The sequence below is a fragment of the Sardina pilchardus genome, chromosome 16, assembly GCF_963854185.1.
Source record: "Sardina pilchardus chromosome 16, fSarPil1.1, whole genome shotgun sequence".
Taxonomy (NCBI): Eukaryota; Metazoa; Chordata; class Actinopteri; order Clupeiformes; family Clupeidae; genus Sardina; species Sardina pilchardus.
Window position 1 is genome coordinate 25,176,183 of NC_085009.1, and position 20,000 is coordinate 25,196,182.

Sequence of the window (20,000 nt, forward strand, 5' to 3'; positions counted from 1 at the left end):
AGTGCCTGCAATCTGCTGGACCACCGTCTGCGGTCAGAGTTTAACGCTCACCGCACTTCATTACAGCCACTCACCCCAGGAGGGCCTGTCTTATCAGGGCTCAGCCAACCAGAGAGCAGCGTTTCATTGCAACATCCAATCAGCTCACAGGTCAACATGTCAAATCAAGCAAACCAAGCGAGTTTAATAGGTTGCATGAATGAATGCTACATCCAATCATTCTTACAGGATATAGCAAAAGAATGGGCGGGACCTCTTGATTAGAGCGAATCAGCTCTGGAGGGCACGTCAGTGCTTAGCCAATCACTACACACTGAGTGGGAGCATGTCATTCAGACAGCTCAAGTGTGCATCTCCATAATGAGTCACCCTAAGTGTGTGTGTGTGTGTGTGTGTGTGTGTGTGTGTGTTGGAGGGAGGGAGCTTCATCAACCAATTATGACAGGAATGTAAATCAGTGCTGAATCATTCAGTATATAGGAGACTTCAGGCTCAGCCAATGAGAGCAGAGAACTATATCAGCATCAGAGGCAACTCTCAACCAATCAGAGATGTTGGCGGGATGCTAGGCTGAGATCCAAAGGCTGCATCCGATTCTGTGGAGGTTGTATTCGCGTAGATGTCATATTTGCATATTCCCTGTTTGAAGAGCTGAATATGCTCTCATAATAACCATAATGTCAATGTAGTCTGATGTTTGGACCGTGGGGGATATCTACTCCATCACACTGACACAACACTCTCTGATCTGCTGTTTAACATCGCTGGGTACTGCGGCCCACATGCTATCACCAGTAAGAGAAATCAGGTTAAATCCAACATGGCCCCACATGTGATGCTCATGAATGCTAATTAGCACTTGACACTATTTATGGATTAGACCCACACGTAGCCTGGCAGTAAATATTGATGCAGGCTTAGCCTTGAAATGTAGGCTATATCCATAATGTGTATAATGCTTACATTATATCCAGGAAAATATATATTAAATAAATGTATTAAATAAATATATTAAATGAAATAACCTTTGTGCAGTAGCTTACCGATACATTTCTCTGCAGGCTATTAAGATGCATTGGTGAATGTGAATGTGAAGCTCACAAAAAGGTACTGCAGGGTGTTTTTTTAAGGAATGGCTTGGTAGAATATTACTCACAATGCAACCTGTTGGGCATTATTCTCGATGCAACATGCTGTTATCGTGCATGAATATTATATGTGTCAGTAATCAGAGATGCAAACACAAACAGTAAACACAAACAGTTTGATGAATAAAGAGTACTCCCAGCCCCCACTCCCCACCCCCAACTAGTGAGCGAATACGATTGCTTTTGATTGCTTTTCCCGAAGATCCAAATCCAACGTCCAAAAGATGCTGGCGCGTTGACAAACAATACTGTATAAGAGCAAAACAAAAACAAGTGTCATTTCCACACACAAGCGGAGAGTGGAGGGTGAAGGAGGTGGGGAAGGGGGAGGTGGAGGGTGTGTGTGTGTGTGTGGGGGGGGGGGGCTGTTGCCATGGTTCCTATTGAAGTCAGAATTCTGCCTGATGAAAAATGAAAATGAGAAAGAGGCAGTGGAGCCATTTTGCATGCAGACTGAGAGAGGTGGGCAGACAGAGAGGAGGAAGAGAGAGAGAGAGAGAGAGAGAGAGAGAGAGAATGAGAAAGAGGGAAAGAGAGAGAGAGAGAGAGAGGGAGAGAGAGAAAGAGGGAATGAGAAAGAGGGGAAGAGGGAAAGAGAGAGAGAGAGAAAGAGAGAGAGAGAAAGAGTGTGTGTGGGGGGACAAACTGACACCAGCAGATAGAGAGAGAAAAGGGGAGTCTTGGCGTAGTTATGAATCTGCAGCGTAGGAAAGGGAGTGACGAGGGTATGAAAGCCTTCTGACAAGTTGTTGTCCTGTCTCTGACAGCTAGGGAGTATGTATGGCAAGGCAGCGCAAGGTAGAAATAGCAACAACAAAAAAAGATAGAAAGCAAACTAGAAAAAAAGCAGGAAAAAAATAAAGAAAGAGAGCTTGAGAGAGATAGGGAGAAAGGTTTTATCTGTTTACCAGAGGTCCAACTTCCTTTTCTGTTCCACACTGAGTAGTGTCTGTAGTCTGTACACACACACACACACACACACACACACACACACACACACACACACACACACACACTCCCTCTTCTCTGTCATTCTCACACTCACTCCCACTCAGTCGGGGCCTCGTCACACACAATTAAATGTGTTGCCCTCAGCACAATCGCACCAAGTCAACCAGCAAGCCCAGACCATGTGACCAGTGTCCCCGATAACCTGACCGCGCCTGGGTGTGTGTGTGTGTGTGTGTGTGGGCATGTGTGTGTGTGGGCATGTGTGTGTGTGTGTGTGTGTGTGTGTGTGTGTGTGTGTGTGTGTGTGTGTGTGCATTGTCATGTGTGTGCATGTGTGTGTGTGTGTGTGTGTGTGTGTGTGCATTGTCTGTGTGTGCACGTGTGTGTGTGTGTGTGTGTGTGTGTGTGTGTGTGTGTGTGTGTTGTGTGTGTTGTGTGTGTTGTTTGTGTGTGTCAAGGCAGTGTCAGCTCAACACTGGCCGACCGAACCCAGCCAGACCAGTGCAGTCCATTCTGTTCTGTTTACCTCTGTTCTGTTCTGTTCTGTTTACCTCTGTTCTGTTCTGTTCTGTTCTGTTCTGTTCTGTTTACCTCTGTTCTGTTCTGTTCTGTTTACCTCTGTTCTGTTCTGTTCTGTTTACCTCTGTTCTGTTCTGTTCTGTTCTGTTCCGTTCCGTCCACTTACAGTATGTTCTGTTGCATTCTCTTTTCTTCTGTTCTGTTCTGTACTTCTGTTCTGTCCTGTCCACTTTGTTCTTTTTCATTCCATTCTGTTCTGTTCTCCCCTCCTCTGGTCCTTTCCAGTCCACCCATTTATACGGTTCAATTTAATTGAGTTCACGTCCATTCAGTGTGACTCAATTATGCTCAGACTGGCTCCATTCAGAGGGGCTGAGTTTGGGTCAGGTCTTCAGTCAGTTCAAGCCCATTTGCTCAGTTCATACCAACTCATTCCAGTACAGGTCAGTTTTAATGCTTCATTAAAAACAATCATTGTCTCGGATAAATGCAACTGTAATTGACTATAGTCAGTCAAGATATTTTTTTTTTATTCATGACACATCACGTGTGTTAACTACATGTTACACCAAAACTCCACCCAACTCATCAACCCCATTACAAGGGAAAATACAAGCCGTTTTGTTTCTTTGATGTTGACAAAAACTGATATAATGGTCTGTCACTTCATATATTTGTATGAGAATTTTAAACCTGGTCTGCAATGCAAAAAAAGCCTACAGCTAATTAGTGTTAAAGACTGTATTTGGTACATACGATACACTTCTGTATCAAATTGTGTCTGTAAGTCCACTCAACACTCACAGGGCATGACACCAAGTTGAAAACTGTGTTCTTGAATTTCCCCTTGGGGATCAATAAAGTATCTACAGTATCTATCTATCTACCTATCTATCTATCTATCTATCTATCTATCTATCTATCTATCTATCTATCTATCATTGTGTACCTGAACGGTTCGGTACGAACACGTGTACCTTTCCACCCCTAAGAACTGGGGGTCATTGAGGGCAGACTGCTGGGCTGGGCTGAACTGAGTGGGCATAGAAACACCTGCCCTGCAGGGGGTGGGGGTGGGGGAGGATATGAGATGAGAGCATGGGATATTAATAGAGGAGAGTCCAAACTCAGCACCCACAGCAGAGATGAGCAGAGCAGAGCAGACGCTCACAGCAGCAGCTCACTGCCAAAGCAGCCAACTGAGATAACAGTGCAAAAGAGGCCATTAAGCACAAACACACACACACACACACACACACAAACGCACGCATGCACGCACACACACACACACACACACACACACACACAAACACACGCCCACAGACACGCACAAGCGCGCGCACATACACACACACACACACACAAACCCAGACAGTTCTTTTCAGCAAGATCCAACATTTCACAACTTGAGAGGAAGCAGTTTTTGCTTTCAGCAACTGTGCTGGCACACCGCCTACCACCAAAACACTCACAACTCATCCTCCTGGATAGCTCCATTGAAGCTGGATGTCATGCAAAGTGGCAGTCCAGATTATGCAAAACCTTCACATAAGTCTGTGAAATTTCTTCCAATGTTCAATGAAGGCAATAAATGTGAAATTGCCCCACATCTGTGCAAAGGAGCTGATAGGCTATCAAATTATTCTGGGCTCAATTTACTTCCTGGGGAGGAAAGTAGCAAACATCAGGGACGATTTCTAAATCTGCCTTTGCTATGGCATGGGTTATTAATAATTTCATGATCAAATCCAATTTAAATTTCATTTAATTAAATCTATACAGTCAAGTGATGATGAGGGCAGCATAGCCTAACATTCCTATACAATGGCAAATGATCCATCAGATTTAATTAAAGTTTTTCACTTCAGTGGATGACAAAATGGTAAAGCGTTGATTACACTTCCAATTATTTTCCACATGTTGAAAATTAGGTAATAAAATATCATTTTTGTCAAGTGTGTCCACTGAATCATGTTAATGATACAGCGTGGCATTATGCTTATCTGACAGGAAACCATGTTCCATTTGCCAAAACAATCCTAAATTAAGGTTTCTTCAAATTACTTCTCTGCAATTCATGATCACTACGCTAGTTACAACCAAGTGATATTTTCACACACAATCGAAGGTACACTCACTTTGGTTAGTCCTACTGAAGGAAGCTATGCTAATTACTAAATCTCTGTTTAGATATAGGCTAAGAGATCTAAGTGTGGGGTAGTACACAACTTCTGAACACAGATGAAGATACAGAGGCTTATGTTACCATTATCAGGCCAATTATCTAAATGTGGGGCAAAACACTGCCCTCAAACGCCATCCAAAGTCATCGTATCTATCCCTTTGTCAAAATACAGAATGAAGAATTCTCCACAGTAAAACACAGGACATAGACACCCCAGCAAAGACCTAAAGTCTGTCTGTGGCTCAATAAGTAGTGAGACTGCCAGTCTGTCAGTGGCTTAGAGAGTAGTGAGACTTTACCAGTCTGTCTGTGGCTTAATGAGAAGTGAGACTATACCAGTCTGTGAGTGGTTTAGAGAATGGTGAGACTGCTAGTCTGTCTCTGTGTTAGTGAGTAGGGAAACTACCAGTGTGTCAGTGGTTTAGAGAGTAGTGAGACTACCAGTCTATCTGTGTGTTAGTAAGTAGGGGAACTACCAGTGTGTCAGTGGTTTAGAGAGGAGCAAGCCTACTCGTCTGGGGGATAGTGAGTGGCCTTCTTCAGATTTGCCCAGAGGGAGTCACAAGTGATGAATCTGGGACGCGTGTGAGATGTGAACCTATAGTCCCTAATTTGAATGACAAGTGAAGTCTTAGGTTTAATGTGTCACACACTTATTTATTTGGCATCTCACTCTCTCTCTCTCTCTCTCTTCTCTCTTTCTTTCTCTCTTCTCTCTTTCTCTCTATCTGTCTATCTAGACACGCTGAATGCATGTGCTGAATTGCTAAATGCGCATCATGTGACTTTAGCCTGTATTTACATGTGAGGCCCCTATCAAAACGGACAACGGATCAGATGACCAAACTGTCCATGGTTTAACCCAGGACATCGGAGTTAGTCCATTAAAAACAGACACAGCCCAGTCCATCGTTCTCTGGGAGGGTGGAGGAAGTAAAGCGGCTCCTTCAGATTTGCCCTGAGGATGTGACAGGTGAAAAATCTGGGACACGCGCGAGATATGTGTCACAGGAGCGCCGAATGTGGCGCTGTGCTGCTTCATGCCGTTCAATAACCAGAGAGGACTCTGGACACACACACACACACACACACACACACACACACACACACACACACACACACACACACACACACACACACACACACACACACACACACACACACACACACACACACACACACACACACACACACACACACACACACACACACACACACACACACACAGAAAGAAACAGTGCCAAGACAAATGAAAACAGAAAAGTTTCGATTTTAAGGTTCATATCTTACACCCAGTGCCTCCTGGCATCAGGCACAGCCCAAATCTCATTCTTATCTTACACCACCTGATGCAATAATCCGTAGTCAGTCGTTAGTTATCAAATTAATCTAGCGTTCCCACAGGCATGCGAATGAAAAAAGTAGGCTTGGACTGTCAGGTGCATGATCACAAATTGCTATTCTAACGCCACTAGAATCCTTGAATTTCCCCTTCGGGATCAATAAAGTATCTACCTATCTATCTATCTATCTATCTATCTATCTATCTATCTATCTATCTATCTATCTATCTATCTATCTATCTATCTATCTATCTATCTATCTATCTATCTATCTATCTATCCATCCATCCATCCATCCATCCATCCATCCATCCATCCATCCATCCATCCATCCATCCATCCATCCATCCATCCATCCATCCATCTATCTATCTATCTATCCATCTATCTATCTATCTATCTATCCATCTATCTATCCATCTATGTATCTATCTATCTATCTATCTAAATATGATTACACTACTGACCAAGAAAAACCTGGTCTAAAGTGAAAGGCACTGGAATATGTCTGGAGCGGTCTAAGTGCTCGTACTGTGCGGGCCAAGGCTCCCATGCTGTCTACTGCATGACAAAACTGAGGTGGCTTAGCTGAGTGTACTGTAGCTTTGTAGCTGGCAGTGCAAAAGCTCTGCAATTCTCTCTGAGGGCGCCGTTCAAATTCTCCTTCAATGTATCTTCACAGCGACTTCACAGATACCCATCTTTGTCATGTGAAGAGCCAGTCATTTCAGCGATGATCCGCTTGATAACCTCTCTTGAACAGTTATCAGTTCGTACCGCAGGAAATTCCACCGTGTCTTTGAACAGCAGTTATATGCTCCACTGTAGTTCAAAGACCCCATGGCAACTTCAAACACCAAGATGAGGGCATAACCCATCTTTATATAACCCACCTTTTCAATGCTCCCGCAATTTAAAGGTGCTAAATGGAGTTTTTTTTAAAAAAAAATTGAGCTCCAAAAGTATACCTAGAAGTATAGCCACACAATGTCAAGAATCAATCGTTTTGACATCATGTAAAAGGTGCCTATGAGCCTATTTCACAAGATGTCGCCACTGTGTAAACTAACTTCCTCTGGAACAGCTCAGTCTACAGGAAAGACAGAAACAGGAAGATGTTTTACCCTGCCAATTAAGGCATCATTAACATCAACCAGGCCAGACACCTGGACACTCATAGACCTAAAAGAAATGGACAAACAGACTCCGTCGTTCTCAATGAGAGGGGGCTGAAACAAAAATTTGTTTCCTGTTCATCGTACTGCGCAGACTCAAACTCATTTTGTGACGTTAGCCTGCTGTAACTCGTCTGATAGATCGAAAACCTCTGAAATTGTTAACGTTCGTTTTTTAATATTATTATTATGTGTACTTGCCTCTAGGTAATGCTTTACCATATCAAACAGTAGGCTACCGTAGGCTACACTCATTTTCACTGATCTTGCGAATGACTCTCTGTCATGGTTTTCGTGCAGGCTCACTCAGCTTCTTATCCAAACATTACGGGCGAACGTTAGCTTCCCTACAACAGACATGCTAAAATACTTCTTTACGGGAAACCAACGTAATATACGGGGAAGAAGTGAATTAATTTTGCCTTCGATACCCTATATAGAATACACAGAAGCTATAAGGGAGACAAAGGGCACATGTTACATGAAGTTATGGGATCGCAAAAAAATCTGAAATCTATGGCCGTCCAAGGGAGTTAGCAGAGCGTTGATCACCAGCTCATTTCGTGTTTCTACTTCCGGGAATATGCCTGCCCCCTTGCTTTGACCCAGTGCTCTTGCAATACCACAGTGGACCATGACTCGGTGGGGCGCTGTGTTCGACACAATGCAAGTCAATGAAAGAGAGTCATGAGGCTGAGTTCAGGACAACACAGTTCTTTTAACTGGACTAAGAAGGAACTTTAACTAACTAAATGAATTCAATAAATCTCCTGTATGCTATCGCAAAGAGTAGGGGGTTACCCGGAGTCCTGGATAATTCCCCAACCTGGCTCATTCAATCTGCCCCCCTAATCAATCCCCCCAGTGTAATTGGCTCATCCACTCACTCACTCACTCACTCTCCACCTCGAGCTGGTGTGAGCGGTGAGCGTTCTGGGGCAAAATGGCTGCCGTGCATCACCCAGGTGAGTGCAACACATTGTTGGTGATTGTTAGTGAGGTTCCCCCTTCACTGTGTAGCACTCAGAGAGTAAAGAGCGCTATAAAAATGCAAGGTGTTGTTGTTCTTAAAACATGATTATGTAAGAAGGTGTATGCAATTCAACATTGTGGCCATTCTCTCGAGAGTGAATGCCAAGGCAATCTTTTATGCGATTGTGCTCGCTGCTTGAAGAAGAGTGCTGAGTTATGTAAATACAATGTATTCACTCTAGTTGAGGAAAGGTCATATTTGAGACAGTGTCAGTTTTCATACACTTTGCAGATGGCTGCATAAAATGTGGACATTACATTACATTAAAATGGCATTGAAAGGGAGCTAAAGTGTGCAGACTTTGATATTGCATATTGATATTGCATATTTCATATTGCACTGCCTTGGGTCCAGCAGCACATACACTCACACATGTGATGTGTGCAAAGCGTTGACAATTTACTTCACCATCAGGTAAACATTACATTAGCAACGTATTAGCCAAACAGTAGCATCGTATAAGCTAATATTAGCATCATAAACAAAACATTACCATCATAGCAGCTAAACACTAGCTTTGTGAGCTATTGATTTCATGCATGTTGCCTTGTCTATGGCTCTGGTCATATCCATCTGCAGTCTAAAATGGTTAACTCAGTTTTGACAGACACCAGGCGTAACATGACATTAACCTGTGATCCCTTTTTCATGGCCTGATGCCTGATAATGGCATTATAACTTCCCATCATGGCCGACGATGGCATGGGGGCGACAGACGATCGATACAGAAATATCGATAACTGCCCTGGTGGTACCCGCAGCAGGGAGACTATGGGCCTTGTGGGGTCGTCTCCCTGACAACGGATGATTGATTGCTTGGACAGCGCCACTCCAAATGCTGCTGAGTCAGATTGCATGCCCTAAGGTGGGGTTAGCTGCTGACGTGTGTGTGTGTGTGTGTGTGTGAGTAAATGAGTGCGTAAGAGAGAGAGAGTGAGAGAGAGCAGGTCTGTAGCAATTAATCGATTCATTGATGAGTTGAATTAATTGAACAGAACACTTTCTGGGAACAGTTTCTCTCATACAAAGAGTAGCGGTCAAGTCATTTTGATGAACAGTTGTTCCGACATGACATCACATGGCATGGCACTGCGTTTTGTTGCCTTTGTACTTTGTTCTCTGCACAATGACAATATAACGTTGAGTCTAATCTAAAAAAAACAGATTCTGATGCAACACAACAGAAGCAAACAAATGAATAAACGGCAACTATAAAGTTTTTAAGCGACTTGAAATGGCCATTCAGACCTGAATGGAGGCCACAGATGCAATTCTGTCAAGGACATTTCAATTGCTCGCTGTTGCTGTTACAGCCCACCCTTGGCTGGCCCTATTGGGACAAACACGTAGGGCTACTGTGTCCAAGGGAGAGGGAGCGAGTCATGCAATAGACCATTACACAGACTACAATGCCACTGTAAAAGTATAATGCACATAGACTGTACTCAGTGTTGCCAGATTGGGCTTCTTTTTACATCATTCGGCAGGGGAAAATAAGCAGTAGGCAGGCACATAACATTTTGAGTTCAATGGTTCTCTATGAGAAAAACATCATTGGGCGGTTTTTAGCTGCAGACGGCGGGGTGATCGGGCGGAAATCCGTCAACCCAATCTGGTAACACTGACTGTACTGAACCAGTAATGGAGATCATAACCGCAACAGCTCCTCTAACACAGAGCCTTTACCACAGTGACATACTGTATGTCCCAGGGAAGCTACACCGGCGTGTAACTGAAGTGTTCCTTTTCCTACGCATAGAAAAACACAGTTTAGAAGACTGGTCTACATTAAGACATTAAGTCTATAATGATTAGCCTATACTGTAGCATTGTCATGATTTGGCATTTTATTGGAAGTCCCTCTGGTGATGAGCGTGTCCGCCATTAGCTTGGGGAATAGGGGCAGGTGGAGCGCCATGAACAGGTGATTTTCTTTTTTGTTTTTGTGCATATCTTTAATATTGCCTTTCTTTTTGGACGAGGCCACTACACACACAAACACAAAATAGGAGTCATAAACAGGCCCGAAAGTGGGGGCTTGAAAATCCCCAAACCTCCAAAGTAGGGAATGACAGAAAAGGTTTGATCACCACTGCTCTAACCTGTACTGGAACGCTCAGTAGTAGCTGCAGCACTTACGGTCCTGCTCCAGTAGACTATGTAGTCACGTATTTTCCCAACTATTAGCCGCGGCTTAAACATTGATTTTGACAACATTTCTTCAGCTATGAGGTTAATACACGGGGGGCAGTTAATATGGTATTAGTACGGCTTTGTTTCTTTTAACTTGCATAAAACATGGTCCTGCGGCTTATACACAATGTGGCTAATGCACAGAAAATGACTGTAGTCTGTAGTATTTACACGCAGTACAGTAAATGACTGTAGTCTGTAGTATTTACGCGCAGTACAGAAAATGACTGTAGTCTGTAGTATTTACTAGCAGTACAGTAAATGACTGTAGTCTGTAGTATTTACACACAGTACAGTAAATGGCCGCGTTTCCCAGATTCGTTAAGAAGCTCTTAAGTGCTAAGAACTTCTTAGGAGCGTTCTTAGAACGTTCCTAGAGCGCTCCTAAGAAGTTCTTAGCACTTAAGAGCTTCTTAACGAATCTGGGAAACCCGGCCAATGACTGTAGTCTGTAGTATTTACGCGCAGTACAGTACAGTGCAGTGCAGAGCATGTAGACATGGAGTCACAGGACCACAGCGCTGTGTTAGGCTTCAAAAGAGCGGCCTGGCCTGGCCTGGCCTGCCCTGCGTACACTCTGCAGTTCTTTTCTGCCCAAAACAAAAGAGCTGGAAAACAAAAGACCCTGTCTCGTGCCAGCCTGACCCCAGAGAGAGAGAGAGAGAGAGAGAGAGAGAGAGAGAGAGAGAGTGTGTGTGAGAGTGTGAGAGAGAACGAGGGGTGGGGGGGGGGGAACAACCTGCAGTGGTCTTCCTAATCTAATTTAGTTTTTCTGTTTTTCTTTCCGTTGTTTGCCAGCGGTGTTCAGTTAATATATGGAACACGCACTCAAACCCTGCACAAGAAATACAGAGATTCCAAACATGGCCAACGTGGAGCAGCAAGAGTGAGAGGCAGATATGGCACCATGGGGACCCACCTCTACACTTAAATGAGAGTTGCAGAAATGGAAACTTGTTTGACCTTGTGTGACCTTTATGTCTAGGGAAGTGTGTGTGTGTGTGTGTGTGTGTGTGTGTGTGTGTGTGTGTGTGTGTGTGTGTGTGTGTGTGTGTGTGTGTGTGTGTGTGTGTGTGTGTGCGCGCGCGCAGGGGGGATTTAATGATCCAGAGGAGACACATCTACTTTGTGAAAAAGCACTGAACCCAGTTGGAAGGGGTCAACGTTCCAAGGTGTGTGTGTGTGTGTGTGTGTGTGTGTGTGTGTGTGTGTGTGTGTGTGTGTATGTGTGTGTGTGTGTGTTTGTGTGTGTCTGGGGGGGGTGGGGGGGTTGGCAGGTCTAGAACACAGAACACACAGGCAGAACACCTCTCTGGAATAGTCATCACATAGATGATGGATCTGACAGCTGTGCACAACAGGGAGATACGTTCCCTCATAAGGCCCAAACAGAGGAGTCTGTAAAAGAGCCTCACTGTTGTTCGTGAGACTCCTTCTTCACCCCCGAGTATACTGTAGCTATTTAGCTACTGAATCATAGGCTGCTACTAAACAGAGATAGGACAAACCTTTGCTGTTTAAAATGCTGAGCACCACAACTGTGCAACAACAACTTAACATAGTTTAATGGGACTGGTGATAGAAGATAATGCCAAACTGTACAAGGCCTGTCATTTTATGTTTGTATTTTTATTGAGTTTGGAATTGATACCTTTCATACTATAGAACTCTATAAAACTATGAAATATTTCAAAAGCCAAAGCATTTCAGCACACCGAGGAAGGCGCAAAGCTGAAACGTGTCAATGCAATAAACACATTTGTATGTAAAGTGCAGCCTTTTTTCTTCTTTGATTAAAAGGCAAAGCATACAAAAATACATTTGACTCATTCTTCCAGGGACAGATCATGCTGACTGGAATGCAGAATGCACAGCGGCTGACGCCAGGGCCACACACTCAGGCTCCGTGAATTGTCTCACCCACTCGGAGAGAGAGAGGGATCATACCGGCTCCTTAATTGAGACGTCCAAAACACACACACACACACACACCCAGGCCCTTCACACTTCACACCCCTACGGGCCAGCGCAGCGGAGCGTGGCAGTGGACGTCTGAGAGAGAGAGAGAGAGAGAGAGAGAGAGACGCATGTGTGTGTGTGTGTGTCTGTCCGCCCACCCGCCAACTCAATTAGCCCTGGAGTGACATGTTAAATAACGCACTACATCCCGGCCACTTATACCCCCCCAACACACTCACACTCACACACACACAGAGAGAGAGAGAGAGAGAGAGAGACTTGTAGCCTTTTGTTGAGAGCAAGGCAGTAGGTTCAAAGGCTTAAGCAAGGTCAAGGTGACACAGCAAGGGTCACTTACATCACCAAATGTCTGGCCATTGATTCTGTGACACCAAAACACAGTTCATTGTCTCACCTCAGGGCTTGTCATACAGAAGACACATGGCTTTTTAAATGGATCTGAATTATTTATTGAGGGAAGGGGGGGGGGGGTCTTATACTGGTTCTTAGAGAGCTGTGTGTGTGTGTGTGTGTGTGTGTGTGTGTGTGTGTGTGTGTGTGTGTGTGTGTGTGTGTGTGTGTGTGTGTGGTGGGGCATTTGGCAAAGGCAGTGTTGTTTTGGAGTGTGTCTTGCCCGGCCCCTTTGTTTTGGTGGGTCTGTTGTGCTCTGGGGTTTGGGGTAAGTGGGGCTCCGCTCCACACACGAGGTTGCCTTCAGGGGGTGGGCGGTGTTTAACCTCCCCCTCCCCTTTTACTCACACACCCCCTCATTTGAGGAACGGGTCTGCATCATGAGTGAACAAAACATGGGTACTCTTATTCATTTGATATGATAATTATAACAACAATGAATGCATTAGGATAAGGATAAAATCAGTAATGTGAATACTGAATACTATTCATATAACTGCAGTAGCTTTCCTCTGTATTCAATAAAGACTACAAGGAAGATAAATGCAGACAAATCAACATTGTAGGTAGGTTAATGTGTAGATACACATTAATATATTGTGTTATTAGCACCGAATTTGGAATTAGCTCGTGTCTTCACAAAAATATGGCCTAACCAACAAACACAATACGGTTTAATGAGAAGTCACTTGATTTCATGAATGTCAGCAGTAAAATGCTCGACCTGTCACAATTAACAACAGTGTGCCACAACAGCAGGGGTAAACAAACGCTGAACTTGCGCACGAGGGTAGGCCCGAGCCTGCCAGCGCTTTTCCGTTCGCGCATCCGCGACAACACTCGCCTGCTCGCTCGCTCGCTCTCCCGCGGCCACCAGTCACGGGGTGCCTTGTTTGCACGGCTTGTCAAAGCGTACCCCGCCCGTGATACAAGCCAAACGGAGAATGATACCCGCGCTGTCAAACAAATCATACAATCTCTCTGTAACATTGGCCCATACCTCACCAATGCGATCATGAACTTGCTACACAGCCACACATACACACAACACGCACACCACCCGCTCACTCGCTTATGAAGATACAAATGTCATTCCACTCAAATACGCAATGACGCTTTTCCCCACCGAACCGATGTACATTATAGATACACGGTGCTTGTGTTGTCACCGTGATGTTTTGTAGCTTTACAACAAAGGCAAGAAGTGCGAACGATATATCTTGCTATCCGCTTGGTTGTTTAGCCGCCTGCAAGCACTGATGATCAGATTATAGAGCGATTTGGGCTTACCTGTATTCTCAGACGTAGACGCCTCCTCCTCTCTTCTCTTTTGCGGCCGAGTGCTTTTTTGAGTTGAGTTTACATATCTATGGCTCCCAATACCGCGGGGATGCTTTCGGTTAGCATCAACTAATGAGGATCACATGAACCAGGGCTGCCGCCGAAATCCAGAAATCAGTGTCCGCTGGATGCCTGGCTGCATGTGTGTTTCCTTGGTAGCATCGACTCTCCAGCGAGAGAGAGAGAGAGAGAGAGAGAGAGAGAGAGAGAGAGGGGAGGGGAGGGAGAGAGAGGGAGGGAGGGAGGGAGGGAGAAGAGCTGCAACAACGCAGCGTATTGCGCAGGCGCGGTTGTAGGCTACATCCCCGACCACTGCCCCATCCAGAGCAAACACACGTAGCGGCAGCGTGCTGAAACGATGGGAAAATGTTCCGAAACTGGGTCGAGGACAAGCGATATTACTGGGGTCCGCGACATTCCTGAATTATAGCCTACCAAGTACCGACAAAAGGCACATCAGAGTCCTCTTAACTCAGATATTAGGAAACGATATTCCGCTGTGTCTGTTGGCCGCCCTGTTTTCCTAGAATACCTCCATGTCTCATCTCCCGCTGCTCTTGCGCCCTCTGGGAAAAGGGGAACTTCACACCGTTATTAGTCCAGCATCAACTAGGCTAAACGATGTAAATGGAGAAATACAAAACCCTCCTTTGTATGTTTCTTTAATGAGTTTAAAATGTTTCTATCATCACTCCAAAAAGTTAGAAATAAGGTAGCCATGAAAGTGTCTTCAGACATGTTACAATTATTGCTATTGTGAATTACTATGGTCTATTTTATGTTATTTCTTTTATTATGTTTTTATTAGGCTATTAATTGTATAGCTTCACTAATTACTTCTGTATTGTTTCTTCCCCCTAGCGTCTTGTATAACTTGATTGTCCTTATGTCTTTATGATTTTGAGTTGTATGTTGAAATTTCATTAATAAAAAAATAAAATAAAAAAAAAAACTAGGCTAAACGCACTACCTTACAATTGCAGTAAGGTACACTCTTAGAAATATATAGAATTAAAAACCATGCATGCTTCATATGACAGCCCTAAATGGTTCTTTTAACTATATGTATTTAATTATATTTATTTGGGATTTTCTTTCGCACACCAGTACAGTTTTTCCAACATAATTCCTGATCATAGTTTACCAGTGCCACTTATTTATATTAGACATGTTGAAGGGTCCATCAAAGGAACCCATAAGGTTCTTTAAAACCTGCATGGTTCCACATAGCATCTAGGCTGGTCATACAAAACCCTCATACTAATATCGTAGGCCTACAGAAATTGAGCGGAAGCTTACGGAGGGCAATGCCTGGCTGCAAAGGCTACATAGCATCCCAAGAACCCCCTTTTTAGGTGTGTATCTGTAGCCTATATTTGTGATTTTGTGAGATGTGCAATAGTCAATGTAGTGACATTGTGATTCCTTGAGGGGTTTTTATTCATTTCGGCAGTCCATTTCATCTGATGATGCCAGTATGTTTGTGACCAGTGATGCAGAGCACTCTATCAGGTCTCGTGTGTTATCAGGTCGGCCTGCCGACGCGCACAACTCAGTGTAGCGCAAACTCCTTTATCTGACATTGCAGGATTAGCTCAAGCATTTTGTGAAAGGTGAAACAGCATAGCTGTTATTCTCTAGAGAATGTAAATAGTACAAAAATGTGATAAAAATGAACTAGCCTATTCTGCATGAGACAAGAAGCATAACAATGTAAGTAGGTCTAATTCAGGGTAAACGTTATACCAACGACATGAATAAACAATGAGGAAAATACCGATCCTCAAGTCATCCTTTCCTGAATAATGCTATGACAGAACGAGACACATTATTTCCGATTCCGAATATCTCCTGAATCCATTTGCTTTCAATTCAAATGTAGCCTGTAGTTCAGCCACATCGTAGGCCAATCTCCATGGCCTAACCACCGTGCATCTCCAGGTTGCATGCACTTAACTCTTTTTCACAACCCTCACAGCTAATGAAAACGGATTTCATGAGAAGCATGCGGTGGGCAGAATCGATGGCCCACTTGAAGATGGTAATAACCACTGTTCATCTATATTCTACATATTGGCCAATAGATGGCAGTGCAGGACAGTGTTTCGCAAAGCCGCTCTAATCGTGTCTGGACTTAAAGCAAATTATTGGAGCCAACCCACCTGTTTTACGAGTCGTGAATTACTTTTCGCTACAGCTCACTACAAATAAACTATATAGCCTACAGGTATATATATAGAGCTTCATCATCTAAACTAGAGCTACCGAGTTATGGATTGAAAGACTGAATACTGATTTTAAAGGAAACGATGTGTGTATGCCACACGGTCAACACTCTGAACTTGTATGTCACTATTGTTGTATTCTTCAACTCATGACCCAGCGCATACCCAATCCAATCGTGAGTTATTGAGAAACAGTCAGGATATGCAGTGCAAACATGCAATCGTGTAAGGTTCTGTTGCGTAACCAAGAATAGGCTCTCTTGTTAGTAGAGAAATGCCCCCCTCCTCTCACTGACACAGAGTGAGGTGGCGTGGGGTAGAGAAGTCTCTCTCTGCCTCTCTCTCCTTCACCTTCACTTTCTCTCTCTCTCTCTCTCTCTCTCTCTCTCTCTCTCACACACACACACACACACACAGAGAGAGAGAGAGAGAGAGAGAGAGAGAGAGAGAGAATGTCCTGATTGGATGAGGGGAAACATCTCAGCAGGCCCGTCCATCTGGCGCTGTCCTTGGTCCTGAAACCAGCAGCTTGCCGTCCACAGACAAACAGCTCTCCAGGCATATAAATGACGTTTGCCCCAATTGTAATGATGCACACATAAGGACGTTTTAATAAATAAATAGCAGCATCACAACAATGAGATACTCGAGTAGCCTAAACAAAGTAGGTGTGTCAGACAAACACGCACAGGTAATGGTATAAAAATGGCATTTTAGACAAGATATACAGACACGTTGCTAACTCTACACACAGATATTTATTATAACATTGACTGCATGGTATACTGCAATGAGTTTGTCTGAAAAATAACAATATAAATTTGTTCAACATCTGTCTTTTGGTTTTCTATGGCCAACACACGTCTCCCTTACAAGGGTTGTCTACTCCACGGACCAAAGCAGAAAAGGAAAGAAAAGAAAAAATAGAGCTCTACTACATTCATAACGTGCAATTCGTCTGGTCTGTGTTCATTTCTGATGTATAATTCAATGGCTAAAATTTGATTCAAAGAGCTTTGAAATTCCCGCCACGCCTTAAGTTTGCACTCGACTTCGGCCGTGTCCAACACCCGCTGCGATCAAAGCCCAGGGAGGTTTTTTGACGTCAAGATTACACCACATTCCATAGGATTAGCCGTGCTACACTTTCATCTGCCGCCGAATGCTAGGAGGAATCAAAGTTTGAATTACATTCCGTTATGCGTCTCTGCCGGGTGCTTTTGATGCCAATGCCAGTCAAGCCCGTGGACAGGGAACACAGGATAAGAGTCAACATGAAGCTCCCTTTCATCTGAATTCATTTTAACGTTGGCACACATTACATATAGTGGCACAGACTATTATGTGTAAATGTATGTAATCTGAATGTGTTCACAACGTGCTGCGAAGTAGGCTTATGGTCTGATGGTATAGCGTTCAATGGATGATACTCTGAACGTCAGCCTGGGATGGTTCACTTGAATAAATGTATGTCTAATCAAGTTTATATGTGTATTACCCTTTTCATTTCAACATCATAATGGACGTTTAGTTTAGTTCATAGAAAATACTAAAACATTGGTCAGTACTTATGTCCCGGAACGGGGAATTGTTTGAAAATAAAAATGTGTCTTTATGTTGAAAATGTGCGTGTTGTTGGATTCAGTTGCATTAGGCGTTCATTAATCATTTGATCAACAGCTGGTCACTTAGTAGGCTATTTTTTAAGCTCACTTCCAAAAACAGCCACCAGATGGCCGTTTGACTCCATTCGAATTCGCTGCCTTTGTTGCCTTCTTCTCTTTATTGAAAGGAAAAAATCAATTAAAAAAACGTTTTCGAGTCCATGCATCATCACTTCAATTCACACATACATGTTTGCATGTAAAATATGAACTTGTGGACACTGAAACAAGTGCCAAATTGTCTCGCTAAAAGCCTCAACATAAATATGCTGATTTGTTATCAAGAATATTCACAAAGGAGGTATGAGAGTTAGTGAATTCAGCACATCTGGTTCATCCCTGATGTATGAACTGAGCACACCTGTCTGTCTGTCTGTCTGTCTGTCTGTGTCCGTGTCGTTTCAATGTGTGTTCCGTTTACAGATCGGTTCCACTCAGGAACAGGAGCGAGCGTCCGCTGGCTGTCATCCAGCATGTACACGCATGTCCGGAAGCCTGTGTGTGGAATTCTGGGAATCTGCTTCATGCTTGGCATGGAATCCCATAATGCTGTTCCTGCATCGCACTGCAAAAAAAAATAAAAATAAAAAAAAAAAAAGCCCCCAACCGAATCAACCAATCAGACGCTGCTGGTGTCCTGTCTGGGGGCGTGGCAGCTGTTGACGGACAGCTGGGAGATCGGCCCGACCTTGAGCCCCGCCTCCACCTCGTCGTCGTCGTCCGTGCGGTCCAGCTGGAGGTTCCGGAGCGCGCTCCCGTCGCCGTTTTTACAGTTGCTGTTACGGTCCAGCACGGTGCCGCCCACCCCCACCCCCACCCCCCCGCCCACCTCCACCATGCCACCCTCTCCGCCGGCCCCGTGCCCCTTGGCGGGCAGCACGGGCGTGACGGCGTGCGAGGAGGGCGGGCACGGCACCACGTGCAGCGGCACGGGCTTGAGCAGCGCCCCCCCGCCGTTGACCCCCCCCCCCACGCCCGCCCCCGCCCCCCCACCAGCCGTGGGCCGGTAGCGGCAGCGCAGGTAGCGGGAGAAGGCGCGGCGGTAGGTCTTGTTGAAGAGCGTGTAGACGAGCGGGTTGACGCCGGACGAGATGTAGCCCACCCACACGAACACCTTGAGCAGCTCCTCCAGCAGCGGCGCGCTGCACGACTGGTGGCACAGCACGAAGAGCACGTTGGTGACGAAGAACGGGCACCACATGACCAGGAAGAGGAAGAAGACCACGCCCAGGACCTTGGAGGCGCGACGCTCGTTCTTGATGGCCTGCATCATGCCCCGCCGACCGCCGCAGCTGCTGCTGCCGTGGCTGCCGCCGCCGCCGCCGCCCGAGTCTCGTCCGGCGGCCGGCGAGTTGAGCTGCGACGGCGCCTCGGAGCTGGGGATGATGGAGATGGTGTCCGAGCACGGCGTGGTGGAGCTCGGGCGCGACGACAGCCCCGACGACACCGCCCCCCGCAGGCAGTTGAGGCTACTGCGCCTCGACGGGGCCGCGCCGCTGCCGCCGGACGTCGCCGAGGTGGCCACCGACGGGAGCGACGTGGCCGAGCCCGGGGGCGGGCCCGACGACGACGACGGCGGCGATGTGGGCGGGTTCAGGGGCTGCTGGGAGGAGGAGGAGGAGGTGGCCTTGCCCTCGTAGAGGAAGACGGTGGCCTGCCGCTGCAGCACCTGGATGGTCAGGCAGTAGCTGACCACCATGATGACCAGCGGGATGAAGAAGGCCACGAAGGAGCCCACCAGCATGAAGCGCTCCTCGTTCATCACGCAGCTGCCGTTGACAAACACCTTGTCCTGGTTGTGCAGGCCGATCACCGGGATGGGCATCGAGATGCCTGGAGGAGAGAGGAGAGGA

The 20,000-nt window shown here is 45.4% G+C and overlaps 2 protein-coding genes across 2 annotated transcripts in view; both read right to left on the reverse strand.

Annotated features, from left to right (window-relative positions):
* Positions 1-14,444, reverse strand: part of zgc:109889 (uncharacterized protein LOC553542 homolog) — a 52,504-nt gene extending 38,060 nt beyond the window's left edge. The window contains 1 exon segment of the mRNA XM_062516054.1: positions 14,208-14,444. The gene's annotated coding sequence lies outside the window, so the exon portion shown is untranslated.
* A 2,606-nt stretch (positions 14,445-17,050) lies between these two features.
* htr2cl1 (5-hydroxytryptamine (serotonin) receptor 2C, G protein-coupled-like 1) overlaps positions 17,051-20,000 on the reverse strand; it is a 126,304-nt gene continuing 123,354 nt past the window's right edge. The window contains exon 6 of the mRNA XM_062517002.1: positions 17,051-19,980. Within this exon, the coding sequence (XP_062372986.1) occupies positions 18,767-19,980 (1,214 nt within the window). The 3' untranslated portion in view covers positions 17,051-18,766. The remainder of the gene's footprint in view (positions 19,981-20,000) is intronic.